Consider the following 14,906-nt stretch of genomic DNA (forward strand, 5'->3'; position numbering starts at 1 on the left):
GTAAGGTACAGGCAGGTGAGCAGGTGAGAGAGCACCTGTGGCTGGCCTGGCCAGCCCAGAATATGGCAGATGGCGAGGAGAGGCCTGCCTGGCTTGGGCACCTGGGCAGCCGGCGGGCCCTCCTGGAACCAGGCACTCTGGGCATGCAGAAGCAGCTCCTGCCTGCCCAGCCCATCACATTGCAAGATGCCTCACTGGCCGTTTTCCTGGGTGGCTGTCCAAACAGAAACAGCTTATCAGGATAATTACAGCCTATCACATCCAGTTGATCAAACAGAGAAGTCTTGCAGGGGTGGGGAACCTGCGGCCTTCTAGGTCCTTAAGTGTGGCCTTTTGACTGAATCCAAATTTTACAGAACAAATCCTTTTATTAAAAGTCCTGTAGCAGAGAAAGATGAAACTTTTCTTGCCTCCTTTGGTGCTTAAAAAAGAACAATCTTGAAATCAGAAGGGCGCAGATTCCCCACCCCCCTCCCCGCCACCACGAGGCTTCTTTGAATAGGCGCAGTACTTCAGGGCGCTGGCTTTCTGGATTGAAGTCATTTTAGATGTGTGCTAAGGCCAAGCTGATAATTATATAAAAATACTCCATGCCAACCTGTGAAGCTCAAACTGCTAGACAGTAAGTAGGGCTGCTCATTTTGAAGAAAAATCTTGTGATTCTGAAACATGTTTTATTTCTTACTTTTTTTTTTACTGCTTTGTATTATAATAGCCCTTATAATGTTTCCATAATGGTGACTTGCATGGTAGCTCATGTCCCCTTTTAACAATTTATAACTTTTGGAGGAGGTTGACCTAAGGAATATGGTGATCAGGTATCCTATGTGTGCTTGAGGGCTGTTTGGGGTGAGAGTAGTGAGAGAAGAAGATTTCATTTCTTAGTCAATAGAGTATTTTCCATTTTGTAAAACCTCTATTTCCTTATTAATTTTATAGGAGAAGGAAGAATTTAACTATAATGAGCTCAATCCATGCTCTTAAAAATAGCACTGGTTGTTCTTTCACCATCTCGCTCCAAGCATCGGTTGTATTACTGAGAAGTATTCAGCAAGCTCTCATCAAAGAGTTCAACAGCACTGGGCTTTACAGAGAACTGCAATTTAAAAGTGAGCATCTCCTGAGAGAGTAGGGGCTCTATATGAGGATTCGTTCTCAATGCCAAACCAAAATAAGCCTGACCTCGTCTGATTTTTCAGAGTGGAGCAGGTGTTGAGTTTGGAGAGTGCCATCTTTGGGCAGTAAACAGTTGGAAAAAAAACCCTGAATCCTGTGTGTGTTGCTATTCTCTGCCTAGTATTCCCACATCGCTCCATCTGTAGATTTACTTGACTCCAGCAACTTTCATTTTGCCTTCCTCTCTTGGGGTTTGGAAATGCAATCACTAGGACATTTTCCAGTGCTAAATAGGTTTAGAATGCATGGTCAGCCTTATAAAGCCCAGAGGTTTCTGCCCACGTGTGTATATATTTTGGGCTGAGAGTCCCATGGTTAAAAAAATAAAATCAGTTTTACCCATATTTTGGTGGGATTAAGCAAGGGTAACAAACAGGCCCCTGAAGCTGACAGATTCAATCTCTTTACTATTGTTCTCAATACTTTTTAAAAATTTAATTTAACTTAAAAACAGAAATCAAGGATAAATATATTTTCAGTATAGGCAATGCATTTATAATCCCTTGCCTTTTTTTTCTCTCTCTCTCCATCTATCCATGCATCCATACATCCATCCAGCAAACATTTATTAAATTCCAAGTAGGTGTTAAGCACTAGTCCATTTGCTCACACTCATCATTTAGGTTCAACACGTAGTAGAGTCAGACAATTTAATGTTGCTCAAGTGTGGGTGAAAATCCAGAGTACAAACTAAAGACACTTGTCCCTTCATAAGTTGGCACTGCCTACAAACATGAGGTAATCCCTTTCAGCTGCTCCTTGGCATAGTGGAAGGAACTTGTCATTTGGAACCAAATAAGTGTGGGTTCAAACCCTGCTTCATGCTCTGCTATTTTATAGCTTAGTGACTTTGAGAAATTTTGACTTAACTCTCTAGCCCATTTCTCTGCCTGTAATGTGAGAATATGTTGTAAGAATTAAATAAAATAACTTACATAAAGCACCCGTATGGGACATGGTTTATGGTACGTTCATAATACATGCTATCTCCCTTCTCCTCCTTCTCTTTCTGTTCATTCAACATTTGTTCAACAAATACTGTGGAATACCCACTGAGTCAGGCAGTGATCTACAGAAAGGAGTAGAACAAAATCCTTGCCTTTGTGGATTTTACATTCTATAGAGGGTATCAAAAATATACAATATGTCAGCCAAGTACTATAGAGAAAAACAAATCAGGGAATAGGAGGTACAAGGAGCGCTGGGAGAATATGGTTCACATAGGTGGTCAGGGTGCTAAGTTCTTTGATAAGGTGACATTTAGGCATAGACCTAAAGGAAGCGAGTTCTTACCATCAACAAAAGAGGACCATCTCTTTAGACGTCAGGGGCCAGGCCATCTGTGTCTTTGTAGGTGACATGGTTTGGGTGTGGTTTGTCCCCGCCTAAACTCAGGTTGAAATTTTATTCCCAATGTGTCAGTGTTGGGAGGTGGGGTCCAGTGGGAGGTGTTTGAGTCATGGAGGCAGATCCCCCAGGAATAGATTAATGCCCTCCTGGGTGGGGTGAGTAAGTTCTCATGGGAATGGGTTTATTCCTTCCCAAGAGAGCAGGTTGTTAAAAAAAAGTCGGCTTCCTTGGGGTCTCTGTCTTGCTTCCTCTCTCACCATGTGATCTCTTTGCATGTGCCTGTTCCACTTGCGCTCTCTGCTTTCTGCTTTCCACCATGAGTTAAAGTAGCATGAGGCCCTCACCAGATGTAGCTGCCAGTCTTGAACTTTCCAGACACCAGAATCATAAGCCAAATAAACCTCTTTTCTTTATAAGTTACCAAGCCTCAGGTATTCTGTTATAACAACACTAAACAGACTAAGACAGAAAATAAGACCAATATTTCATGAATAAATGAAAAAATGAATATTTCTACTCAAGTGTTCACAAGACTTAGCTTCACATTATGGAACACTCTCCAGTTGCACTGAGAAGCTTTCCCATAGTTTCCTATTGAACATCATAGCATCTTAGTATCCCACAACCATATACTCCAGGGTTCTCAGATTTGTCATCTCTTGGAAGAAAGGGGTAGTAAGCCACAGCAACCACATATTAATAGATGCATGTCTTCTATTTCTAAAAGTCAATCCTGGCCCCTGACCTAAGTGTCTAAGAACACTTAGAAGGGCACCTTCTGATTTGGTCTTAGAAAACCAGGCAGTTCCACTGGAAAGCTCTCAAATAGAGCAAGGCTTCTCTAGTCCAAGATCGTTCTCTTCCAAGGAGGTCCAAAGTATTAATCACTGACTGTGTGAGTGAGGGGTCAGTGGGAGAATCCAGGCTGAGTCTCAGACAGACCTAAATCCTTGCACCCTCAGAACCAACTTAACATCCCAACAGCTCTCTAAATCAGAGGTATACCAACAGGTCCAATAGACCAAAGACCAAAGACCAACATGATTCCAGTCATCCAGAAAATTTCTCCAACCTAATAGACTGGGACACAGCTTGCAAACTTTAATGTGCCTACAAACTTCCCAGGGATCCCATTTAAATGTAGATTCTGCTTCTGGGACGGGGCCTGGGAGTCTTCATTACTAACATGCTCATGGATAATGCCACTGTCACTAGTCTGGGGACCACATTTTGAGCACTGAGGCTCAAGTGGTCTTCAAACTTCGCTGCACATTAGGACTGCCAAGTGAGCTTTTAAAAATTATAGTGTTTGGACATCACCCCTCATCCAATGACCAGTTAAACTAGTATCTGGGAGGGATGAGGCCCAGGCAACAATATTTTTACAAACTCCTTAGGTGATTCCAGTATGCAACCAAAGTTAAGAACTACTGCAGTTGACTAAGAACAGGTACGGAAGTTCAAGTGACAGGTGAAGGGAAAGCACGTCAATAAGCACCAATTATTTTTCAAGCACTTAATTAGTCATTCTACATAGAAGAATTTCTTCAAAAATAACTGACATAACAAAAATAATACCTGACTCTTGTATAACTTCTTATGATTTTATAAGAAATTCTTACTTACCTGCTTTCATTTAATTCTCTTAAGTCATTGAGGTAGAAACTACATGGTTGATTTTTTATGGATGATTTTATATATGGATTATATAAATGAATGGAATGAGGTGAATCTCTGTGACTTGCCCAGGTTCAAACAATGGATAAATGGAAGAGAAGTTCAGATGCTCTGAATCCCACTGTCTGCTGCTCCCCAGTACTGCTACCTTGTCTGGGGTTGGACGTGTGAGGATAGCTGTGCTCTTAGAGTACACACGAGCCCTGTCAACGATGCTGGGAACATGGCAAAGTCTGAAAAGGCTGCAGTCGCTTCCAGCTAAAGGTTACTTTTCTCTGGTATACAGATCAATTAGGAGCCTGAGAGCTGAACAAAGAAGGGAGCTCAGTCTGTTAGGGACCGTAGCAGACTGAGAGCGGTGGCACCAAGAGACCCACCACACAGCTGCAGAAGCTAGAGGCCTACATTGCACAGGATTCTGATGATAGATTCTGCCGTGGGTTATGGAGCCAGTCTCTCCCTCCTCTGCAGGTCCTAATGGATAACCCGTGCTAGAATCACCACCTAACAATTATTGGAAACTAACCTGGGTACCAGAACTGGAAAATTGGTCATAACAGCAACTTTCTTGCCAATGGATAGGGCATTTCCAATATTTTTTAGGTAGTGGTCCTGCCATTTAATACCCAAGAAAGCTTGGGAAGGAGCCCCTCGGCACATTGTGTGTGGATGGTGGCAGAGTGTCCTCACAGCTTCTATGTGGTGAGCTAAAGTGAGATCTTCTTAAGCAGGAAGAGCACAAGGACCCCAACGAGGGGGCAGTGAGGAGCAGCCTCAGACCTTGAACTCTAGCTGTGGCCTGTTGAAAAACGACAGGAGCAGCAGGTCAGCCTGGTGTTCAACTACCGAGATGATGTGGCTGTTTTTGTGCTGAGACACCAGATTGCCTGCCGGTGCGAGGGACCTAGTTCACCCTAAACAAATGAACAAAGTTCTACTGTTCACAATGTGGGAAGCATTGCTCTTTCATCATCCATTCATTCATTCTTTCATTCATTCATGCAAAGATTACTGAGTGTCTGTTAGAAGCAATGAATATTTGATGAATGAATAATTATTTCTATTCAGGGATTCACAGTACTTATTTTCACGTCCTGAAACATTCACTGACTTGCCTGAGACAATCCCCCATAGCTTCCCCAAACCCAATAAATGAACACCGGTTACAGGTTGGGCTATTTCCTTGCACCCCTTGTCTCCTACCCCCACCTGCCACCTAAAACACACATACACAGTTAACAGCATTGACTTTACATGTGAAGTATGTGAATACGAAGTGAAAAGTGCCCAGAGACCCTAAAACGGAGCTCTGAGGTCCACGTGTGTTTTCTTTCTCCTTTCCTTCTAGAGAAGGTTTACGTGGCTATAAAATTGCTTCTGTAAATGTGAAGTTCACCAGTAAAAGGCTTTTTCCCTTTCCTGCCTTCCTTTTCAGTTTGGGATGCTGGTTTCCTAGCACAGGAGTGGTGCAGAGGACAGGGCAGGCTGAGGGCCCTGGAGTGAAGAATGAGACTCATGTGGAGGCCAGAGGGGGAGGGAAGGGCCGGTGATCCCCCATCCCAGCTTAGGTGTTGGGCAGAACGGGGATGCCACGTCCAGGGAGCTCGGGAACTCGCATCTGGGACACCATGCTGCTCACGCACCGCCAGCTGGGACTCCTTCTGCCACATTGTCACATGACACGTTCATTCATTCCATTATGCTTTTAATTCACAAGTGGGTCCTTGATTTTTGCCCAATGTGAACTTGTTTCAGCTTTTTCTCTGTTTGTTTTTGACTTTCTTTTTTGGTTCCCCTAGGACCAAGTTTGCTTTGATTTCAGGTGGCTTCCAATCTAGAGGGAGAAATCCGACATGTCCCCATGCGGAGAATGAGTAAGTTATGATATGAATAGAAGGAGTTAGAAGGAAACTGGGAGCCCCTCTCCTAGGGAGTGAGACAACGTGACTGAGAATGGGGAGGGGCCTGAATTAATAAGCGGTGTTGACCGGGTTGCAGAATGTACACAGCACAGGTGCAGCAAAGCCCTGGAGTACAGAGGGCATGCTAAACAGAGGGGGCATGAGAGTGTGACCCCGGGCAAGTCACTCCTCTGCAGGGCTCAGCTGGCTGTGAATAAGCAATATGGCACTGTATTTCCCGTCCCAAGCTCCAGAGGCCTGGTTTTCTAGTCTGTAAACTGATGGGGGTAGGCTGTGTTGTGCTGGAAATCCTGACTGCGAAGGGGAATGTGGGCTGAAAGTAGCCAGCATCTGTTAAGTACCTTCTGTGTTCCAGAAGCTGCGCTCTTGCAGCGCTGCCTCATTCAGTCCTTGCAACAATGCAGTCGTCTCCCCTCTGCAAATAACCAGGTCTACCTGATTTGGAAGCTGGTGTTAGAGCATGCCATCCCTCAAGCATTTTAACCTGAGGGAAGATGGTGGTGTTGAAGGACTTTCTCTGGCAATTTACGAACAAGATAGGAGCGACAGCTTGCACAGCAATTTCAAGGTGAAAGCGGAAGCAGCAAGCAAAGGAGCAAGGGGAAACTGAATTCATGGCTGTGTCCCCCTCTTTGTCTGTGAGTCCTCTAATGCTAGTAGGACTTGGACACTGTGCTGTGACTAAATTTACTATCTTGGCTGAAGCTGCAAGAGACAGCACACAAAATTGCAACTCCCTTTATAATTTGTGCTGACACCCTGATAGAAAAATGAGAAAAAGCATAGAAAAATAATTCATGGAAGAAAAAAATATGTAAGTGGCAAATAATTTTAGGAAAAAAAATCAGTCTAGCCAAAAGTCAAAGATATGTTCATTAAAACGAAAATGAAAATCTAAGCAGAGGCCAGGTGCAGTGTGCAGTGGCTCACACCTGTAATCCCAGCACTTTGGAAGGCTGAGGCAGGAGGATCGCTGAAGCCAGGAGTTTGAGGCCAGCATGGGCAACACAGCGAGACTCCATCTCTATAAAAAGTAAGAAAAATTAGCCAGATGTGGTGGCACACACCTGTAGTCCTAGCCACTTGGGAGGCTGAGGTGGGAGGATTGCTTGAGCCTAGGAGTTTGAGGCAGCAGTGAGCTATGATGATGCCACTGCACACCAGCCTGGGCAACAGAGCAAGACCCTGTCTCAAAAACAAAAAAGAAAAAAAAAAAGGAAAACTCCAAATAGACAAAGATTTTAAAATCCCAGAAAACTGTGTCAGGACCCCAAAATACGGAAAATATTTTTAAAATATGTATGGTGATATAGTGGAATACTATGCTGGCATTAACATTAGGTTTGCAAAGAATATACAATTATTTAATGACATGGAAATGAAAAAACTGAAAACAAACCTGCATAAATGGTGCGATCCCAACTGAAAAATGTTTGTTTATATATAGAAAAAAATACTGGAAAGAAATCTATCAGAACATTAACCACGCTTATTTGGGGGTGTGATTTTTATTGCCTCTTTTAAGTCCTTTTCCATATAGTCTGAACTTTCTGAATGAGTATGTGCTATTTTGTTGATGAAGAGTGCCCAGCCAGGGATCAGGGTCACCAGCTGCTTAAGCCAAGGCTCCATCTATGAACTGAGGGATCCAGAGCAATCTAGATGAGTGCCAAGGCCCTTTGAGCTCTAACGTTTCATTCATTCCTTCGCTCACGTAACAAGCATGTATAGCACATCTGCACAGAACTGTGGGCCAAGCACTGACCCTTGGGCCCCCCAGAGCTAGACCCTGGCAGACTGGAAAGCAAAGTCTGAGTCTGGTGCCTCCTGGTGTCATTTTACTTGGCCTTTTCCTGCTAAGCTTTTAGTGGCCTTATATTCTCTCTCTTCTCTTCCCCTTGTCAAACGCTGTTTTTACAACAGATTTAGACTCGGGCATATGGGATGTAAATGATTGGCAACATCTTAAAGGGCTACCTCTCCCAGAGGGACTGCGCTAAGTAGGAATAACAATCTTATCCTAAAGGAATGAGGCCCTCCTGGCCAAACTTTAGGAAAAAGCTAGTGGATGGAAAAATATTTGAGAACTATCAGAATCTTTGCTTTTACAATTCCCTCCCCTGCCCTTTCTATCTTGCCTGGTAAATTCCTGCTCATTTCAGAAACCACTTCTGGCTCTTCCTCTTCCCTCTGAACTCCCAGAGAAACTTAAACGTTGCTCTGCTGTTACACAGACCCCATTGCACTGTAGCTTTTTGTTTGCATGTCTCCTTCAGCATTAGGCTGTGAGCCACTCGCGTGCCTCATTTTCTCTGTATCCACAGCATCTGCCGCAGGGCCCAACACAGAGTGAGTGGCAGAGACTGACTGACTGCACAGCATTTCAAGCTCCTCATCAGACCGTGACCTCCCTGCCCCCTGGATGGGCTGTTTCTGGGTCTGTTTATTGACATCCCTGAGAGATACAGATAAAATGTACATGATGACCACAGTGCCTTTGGAGCTTTCTCAGAATGGGGTAGCTCTTGTGTGAAGAGTTATAAGCGTCTAATCCCTAAAAATTCCTCGGATTTTTCAACCTGGGGATGACGACTCATCATTAGAGAGTGAAATCAACTTAATAGGTTGGGATCAAATTTTTTTAAGTGAAATAGAATAGACCAGAAGAGAAAATAGAAGAGGAAGGAATTGCTTAAAAAGCCAAGTAATAAGTATTGTCCCATGAAACTTTTGTTTCAGTTGCGTGTGTATGTGTCTGTGTGTACTAGGTCATGGTGGGTTACGGTAACATACGTGGGAAGCCGCCTTCCTAAGCTGCTAGGAGGCAGGGAGCCGGCTCCCCTCAGCGGCTGGGTCGTGCCCAGGCCACACTGCCTGTGGACGTGCACTGAGGGCTGCCTTCTCTATTCTCTGCACCCACCTAACAGCTGTAGCCCTGGAACTGGCAGAATATTTTTCTTAGTGCAAGTTTGGAGTCCAGGAGATTAAGGGGACAAAATAATTGTTTTGACCATGAAGAAAACTTAAAGACTCATACATATTCTCTCTTTCTATTCACGGAATTCCCAGAGCCCTTTTCCCCCTGGACACTGAGAAGCAAAGCCTGCACCTGACAGTTGTCTCAACACAGGCCCGGCCCTCTCCCGCCTTCACTGACGGAGCCCAGGCCTCCTCCCTGGCTCGGACTTTTGCATGAGCAGTGCTGCCAAGACTACGTGCTCCTCAGCCCTGTTGGTGACACAGCTGGCATCACCAGGCCCAGGCCCATAGGCTGAGCAACTCTAAGGAAGACTCTAGAAAGAATATTAAACAGGGTATTCAGCAGCTCCCTGTGCACTGTCTCACTGATTCCAGGAGTAGTGCAGTGTAGGGAACAAGACTGCCTTCACCTGCACTAGCTGTGTGGCCTTGGGCAACGTAGCCTCTCTGCCTCAGTTTCCCCATCTATAAAATGGGGATAGTAATTGTACCTACTTTACAGAGTTATTGTAAGGATTAAGCAAGCTAACATACACAAAGTGCTTAGAACAGTCCCTGCACAAGTAAGCACTCCATAAATATTCATTATCATTATTTGATCATCCTTTAAGGCTGTATGATAGTTATTATTTTTTCCTTATTTATAGATAAGAAATTAAGTAACCTGCCTTGTGTCACGTGTCTAGTAGAAGCAAAGCCAGAACTGAAATCCAGATCTTCTGACTCCAAGTTCTGTGTCCTTTTTCCCTAATGATGCCCCACCCCAGCATTAAGAGCCTGAGGGGCATCGGGCTAGCCCCTGTGCAGAGCTCCCCCGCCGGTCTCAGCCGGGCGGCACCCACTCCGGAAAGGGGCACTCTCGGATCAAAGGTGTCTGGAGGGATTGTGAGCCCAGGGGAAGCCCCTCCTTCTGATTTTGCTTGAGGGCCCAGAACTTAGAGTCGGGAAGGTATATACTTGGGGCAGATACACATACGTATTTCTTCTTTTAAAAAAATATGATAGGGAATCAGAAATGGCTGTCACTGCCTTCACTGGCCACCCAAAGGCATTCTGAGTTCCAGCCTAGCTGAACAGTGTGGGGCGTATACAGGAGAATCCTTATGCCTTCAATTAACATGTTCACAGAAATATCTCTCAATAATTGACTATGGCAGTTTGAGATGAAATGATCACGTAAGTGTTGATTTCATGGGCCAAGCAGCAGCTATGCTCTGTGTCTTATTCTTTCCCAGCCTGTGATGTTCTCATTCCTGTAGCTCAAAGACCTAATAACCGTCCCTGCTTTCTCTTCTCTTGCAACCTGCAGAGGGAACTGAACATCCACATTCAGCCCTCAGGAACCTGAGGAAAAATATAATGAGAGTGGTGATATTTTTTAAATGCTTAGCATTTGTCAACCGGAGCTCTCTGTCATAACCACCCCACCACATAAAAATCCTGTGAAAGGAGGTGTGTGTTTGTATGCTGATTGGAAGACACTTTAGGATTCTGAAGTGTTTTTTAAATCATCCAAGATAGTTTTGATATATTGAGGATGGTTTTGCTGGATTTTATTACAGTGAATTTTTAAAAAAAAAATTCAAATCCACATGGGTTTTATATGGCAATACTGTTAGTCAAACTATTTAGTTAACCTGAGTTCTCTGGCCGTGCTGGTTAATAGACTGTAATTCTCAGACAGCATTTTTCGCAGATTTGCGCCTAGGCTGGGCATGGGGACTGAGGAGAAGTCTCAGTAGCCACTAGGATTCTTGGCACCCAGGTGTCCTACAGTGTAAGCGATCTTGAGCTGTCCAGGAGGAGCTGCGGGAGTAGTTTCTGAGGCACTTGCAGAGGACTAGAAAATGGGCCCTGGTGCCAGGTTACAAACAGGCCACGTAATGCAGATAAAATAAGAACTGACTTCAGCATCTGCCCTAAACGCACACCAAGAACTTTCTGAGGGAAAAAAAAAAAAATCCCGTTAATGAACATGCAGCTCAGATCTCCCACAGCTGTATCTGTGATGCTGACTGAAGGCAAATCACAAGAGAAAAAAATCCGACCCGTGAAGAAAGGCAAGGTCAAACGACCCTGGTATCTCCAGAATGACAACGGGGCGGCTCCAGGGAGCAAGAGCGGGACGTGGCACTGAATGAAACCACACACGGGATCCTTGAATTTCATTCCAGCCGGGAGTTTTAACAATAGATTTAACTTTCTCTCCCAAAAGACAGTGGCTGGGACAAGGGCTCTTGGAAAGTCCCCAGGAGCATGATATGAAAGACTTTAAATCAGACACATCCCTGTGCAACACGTTCTGTCCTCTCCACCCCTCATTGTTCGCACATCCCAGCTTTGCAACAAGGTCATCTACTGGTTTACGGGGGAGACCAGAATGCAGCAGACCTCAGTATGCCTTGTCTGCACCCTCATTCCCACACCCACACCCTGGCCGAAGACGCACCCCGACACCCACGCTCACCCATGCGTGGCCAGCGTGCCCCTTTGCCCACTCACCTCGAGCACAATTTCTTTCAGCTGGAACTGTTTTTGGGCGACTTTATCTGAAGACACCGGCTCATGGTAGTAGAGGCAGAGCACGTCGTATTTCTTCAAAACCTGCTTGAAGTTCTTCTCAGAAAGACTTACGACTCGGTCCTTCCCATCATACGTGGGGAAGTTAAGCCCCTCTTCTGCCCTGCAAGAGGTCAGCAAATAGACCCCCACAACAAACAGATGAGTTCTCTTCATTTGGGAAAAGTTTTGTTTCTTGTTCCCAAAAATACTTCTTGCAGGAGAGAGGACAAAAGATTCTCGGAAGTCTTGTTGAGCTGAGTGGGGAGCAGAAAGGCTGATTTGGTCTCTCTTCTTTGCCCCTCCTGGGGCCAAAAAGTGACACTTCACCTCCTTGGGTCCAGCTAGCTCTGAAATCGTGGGCTTGGGACAAAGAGCGGAGGCTCACACACACACGCTCGTAGAATGGGAGCCAGGCTAGGGAGGCTGGCAGGCCAAGCCCCAGATACCTTACATAGCTCTGCCCAGCCCCTGTCTCATTAGGAACTCCATTTTTAGGATGCAGTTGTTTCAGGCTAAAAATAAATCATGCAATGAATAAAAAGTTAGATATGACACTGTTGAGGGATTCGCTGATACGGTCTGTCAGTGTGGCGGAGAGGGAGGAGGCAGGAGGACATAGAGGATGTCCACACATGAAGTAAGGAGGCTAAGAGGTCAAAGGAGAGAAAGAAACTCAAGAGGGAGGGAGGAAAAATGAGAGGAGAGAGAGATAAGGGACTACGGCACCAATAAGCAAAGGGAGAAGTTGGAACACCCAGAATGCCACTCACACATTATGGAGTTCTTAAATGACTCCAGGGAGGTCATTCAGCCTGTCCCCTCCTGGCAGGCTGCTCATACCCTGCCACCACCGTGACATGGAACAAAACAGAGCCCCTAGATGGTGGACTTCACCTTCTGTCCCTGTCTTTCCCTGCCTCCCGTCCTCTCTTCTCAGAAACCCTCTGCCGGCCACTGGGCCAGGGACACCCTTTCCCACCAGCCCTGCACACAAAGCTCCAGAGGCCCCTGCCCACCTGGGCTTCAGCTCCTTTCCTACTGTCCCTGCCCACAGCCAAACCCTGCAGCTGCCAGGAGAACCTGTCCCCATTTTAAAATTAAATAAATCAAGGTTCAACAGTGTCCCTCAGAAACCCTCTTGGGTTTTCTGTTATCATCCCTGTCATATTTCTTCTGTTTATATTCACCCTTAATGCATCATTTTTCCCCTTTCAGTTTCATTTAGACAGACTGGCGTAGACGGTCCTGGAGCCAGACAGATCAGAGCTCAAATCCCTGCTCTGCTGTTTAAGAGCTGATGAACTTTGGAGGATCACTCGCCCTCTCTGATTTTCTGTTTCCCCCCGTGTAAAATGGAGATGATTATAACTATAAGGTTTGGAACATCTAGATGGAAAAACATGGCACAAAGTAGCTGCTTAAAAACGGTAGCTATTGTACTTACTTCATTCTCACTGGAGGTGGTGGAACGTTGGTTACTATAATAATTATTTATCGGTATCTAATATTAACGGTCTGTGCACCCTTTCCTGTCCATTTTCTCCTTGAATCCAGCAGGCGGTTTGGGCAGAAGTGATCAGTGCTCACTTTACACCGGAGCTAACCGAGGTTCGGAGAGAGCAGCTACTCAGCTGAGGCGGCGGAGTTACTGATTGCCAGGGTGAGGATTCAGCCTCACCTCCGAGCCGCTGCCCCTGCCCACCCTGCCTCTGACCCTGGCGATTCCCCTGCAGACACCCCTTTTCCTAAGTGGCTCCCTGACCGTCTGGTCAAACAATGGTCCAGCCATGTCTTTCCACTGTTCAGAGGAATCTACAGCCTCACGATTCTGGCCAAGTTTGTGTCTTCCTTCAGTTGTAAAATCAGCTTTGGAAACAGGACTCTACCATGCTCCACTTGCGTAAGGCCTAGAAGAAAAAGAGCAGCTCGGTGGCCTCTCTGAGTGAGGTGAGGTCCCCACTGCAGCCGGAGGGCCTTGTGCTCAGAGTCGTGGCTGAGGAGTTGTCTCCACGCTGCACTTTCACGTCCAGGAAGCCAGTGCCTTGGAGCCCCTCCATGAGGCCCTGGACAGCGTTCCGTTCTTTCTCATGGTACAGTTTCTGTGTTTTTTTAAAGATGGAGCCAAGAATAACTACTCTGACAAGCACTTAGCTTTCCAGGTCATTGGCAAGCATGCAAGAGCGTTGCTTTCTTTAGAACATTTAGGGGGAAAATAGATTTCTGAGTGAAACAATGTATGTCTTGTCTTTTCGAGGTCAGCCTCCCAAAACTGTTCCCAGTTGTCTCAATCTCATTGGGTTACCTTTATTTAGAATTTGCTCTACTTTTCTTAATATATAAGTAGTTTTCTTAAAAAAAAATTTTTTTACCTGATACTGAAAAACTGGGAAATATTTAAAGTCAGAGTCTTTGAATTTCCTACAATTGATAAAACTACCAGGGCAAAGGGATAATTTTTTAAAATTTAGTTTAGCCCTAACGTATGGCTTACAACCGAAAGCCCCAGTTGTGGAAACTTTCTGTCCCTCGACTGTGGACTGTATTTGGGGCCAAGCAGCCCAGCCCTGAGGACACGCAGCCCCTGCCATACGCGGCAGGGATCAGGTTTCCCGTGCATCTGCGGTAGATGTGAGCACCTAAATTTGTGTCCCACTGTCAGGAAGAGGTGGGTTTTCATGGCTCCCATTTAATGTTCCAGCCTTATTTTTGCCTGCCTTTTATTTTCCTATTTTTGTTTTTCCTCTGCTTTATTGCTCACTAATTTTAATTTATTTATTTTTTAAAGAAGGACAGCTGCACACATTTCTGAGTCAACTTTGCACCCTGCAAATCAGCCTTTTTATTCCAATTTTAGCTGCAGCCCAAGCCAGTGTGTCCTGAGCTCCGGGTTTATGTGGTTGTGCTGAAATATGTGTGTTTTTATGTACTATTAGCAAGCACTTTTTGCTCCGTTTTTTTGAACAAGAAGGGGTGAAACAAAATGAACAAATCAATGCAAAGGAATGCTAATTATCACGATATATGCCATAGGCTCCTTGATTTGTTAACCTCTTCCAGGCCTTCACTGTGTGAGTGAGTGTCACCTAGAACCCCTAATCTAACCTAGTCCCTTTCATTTGTTTATTCTTGACAGGCGGCAGAATGATTTTGCATATATTATTTAATTTGATCTTCACAATAATCGATTTTACAGAGAATCAGGACTTGAAGCCACGGGCTTTCATTTATTTGTCAATTAAA

The 14,906-nt window shown here is 45.1% G+C and overlaps 1 protein-coding gene across 1 annotated transcript in view; it reads right to left on the reverse strand.

Moving 5' to 3' along the window:
• Positions 1 to 12,083, reverse strand: part of CASQ2 (calsequestrin 2) — a 62,074-nt gene extending 49,991 nt beyond the window's left edge. Inside the window, exon 1 of the mRNA XM_045546896.1 lies at positions 11,607 to 12,083. Within this exon, the coding sequence (XP_045402852.1) occupies positions 11,607 to 11,840 (234 nt within the window). The 5' untranslated portion in view covers positions 11,841 to 12,083. The remainder of the gene's footprint in view (positions 1 to 11,606) is intronic.
• Between the last annotated feature and the right edge of the window lie 2,823 nt (positions 12,084 to 14,906).

The sequence above is a fragment of the Lemur catta genome, chromosome 3, assembly GCF_020740605.2.
Source record: "Lemur catta isolate mLemCat1 chromosome 3, mLemCat1.pri, whole genome shotgun sequence".
Taxonomy (NCBI): Eukaryota; Metazoa; Chordata; class Mammalia; order Primates; family Lemuridae; genus Lemur; species Lemur catta.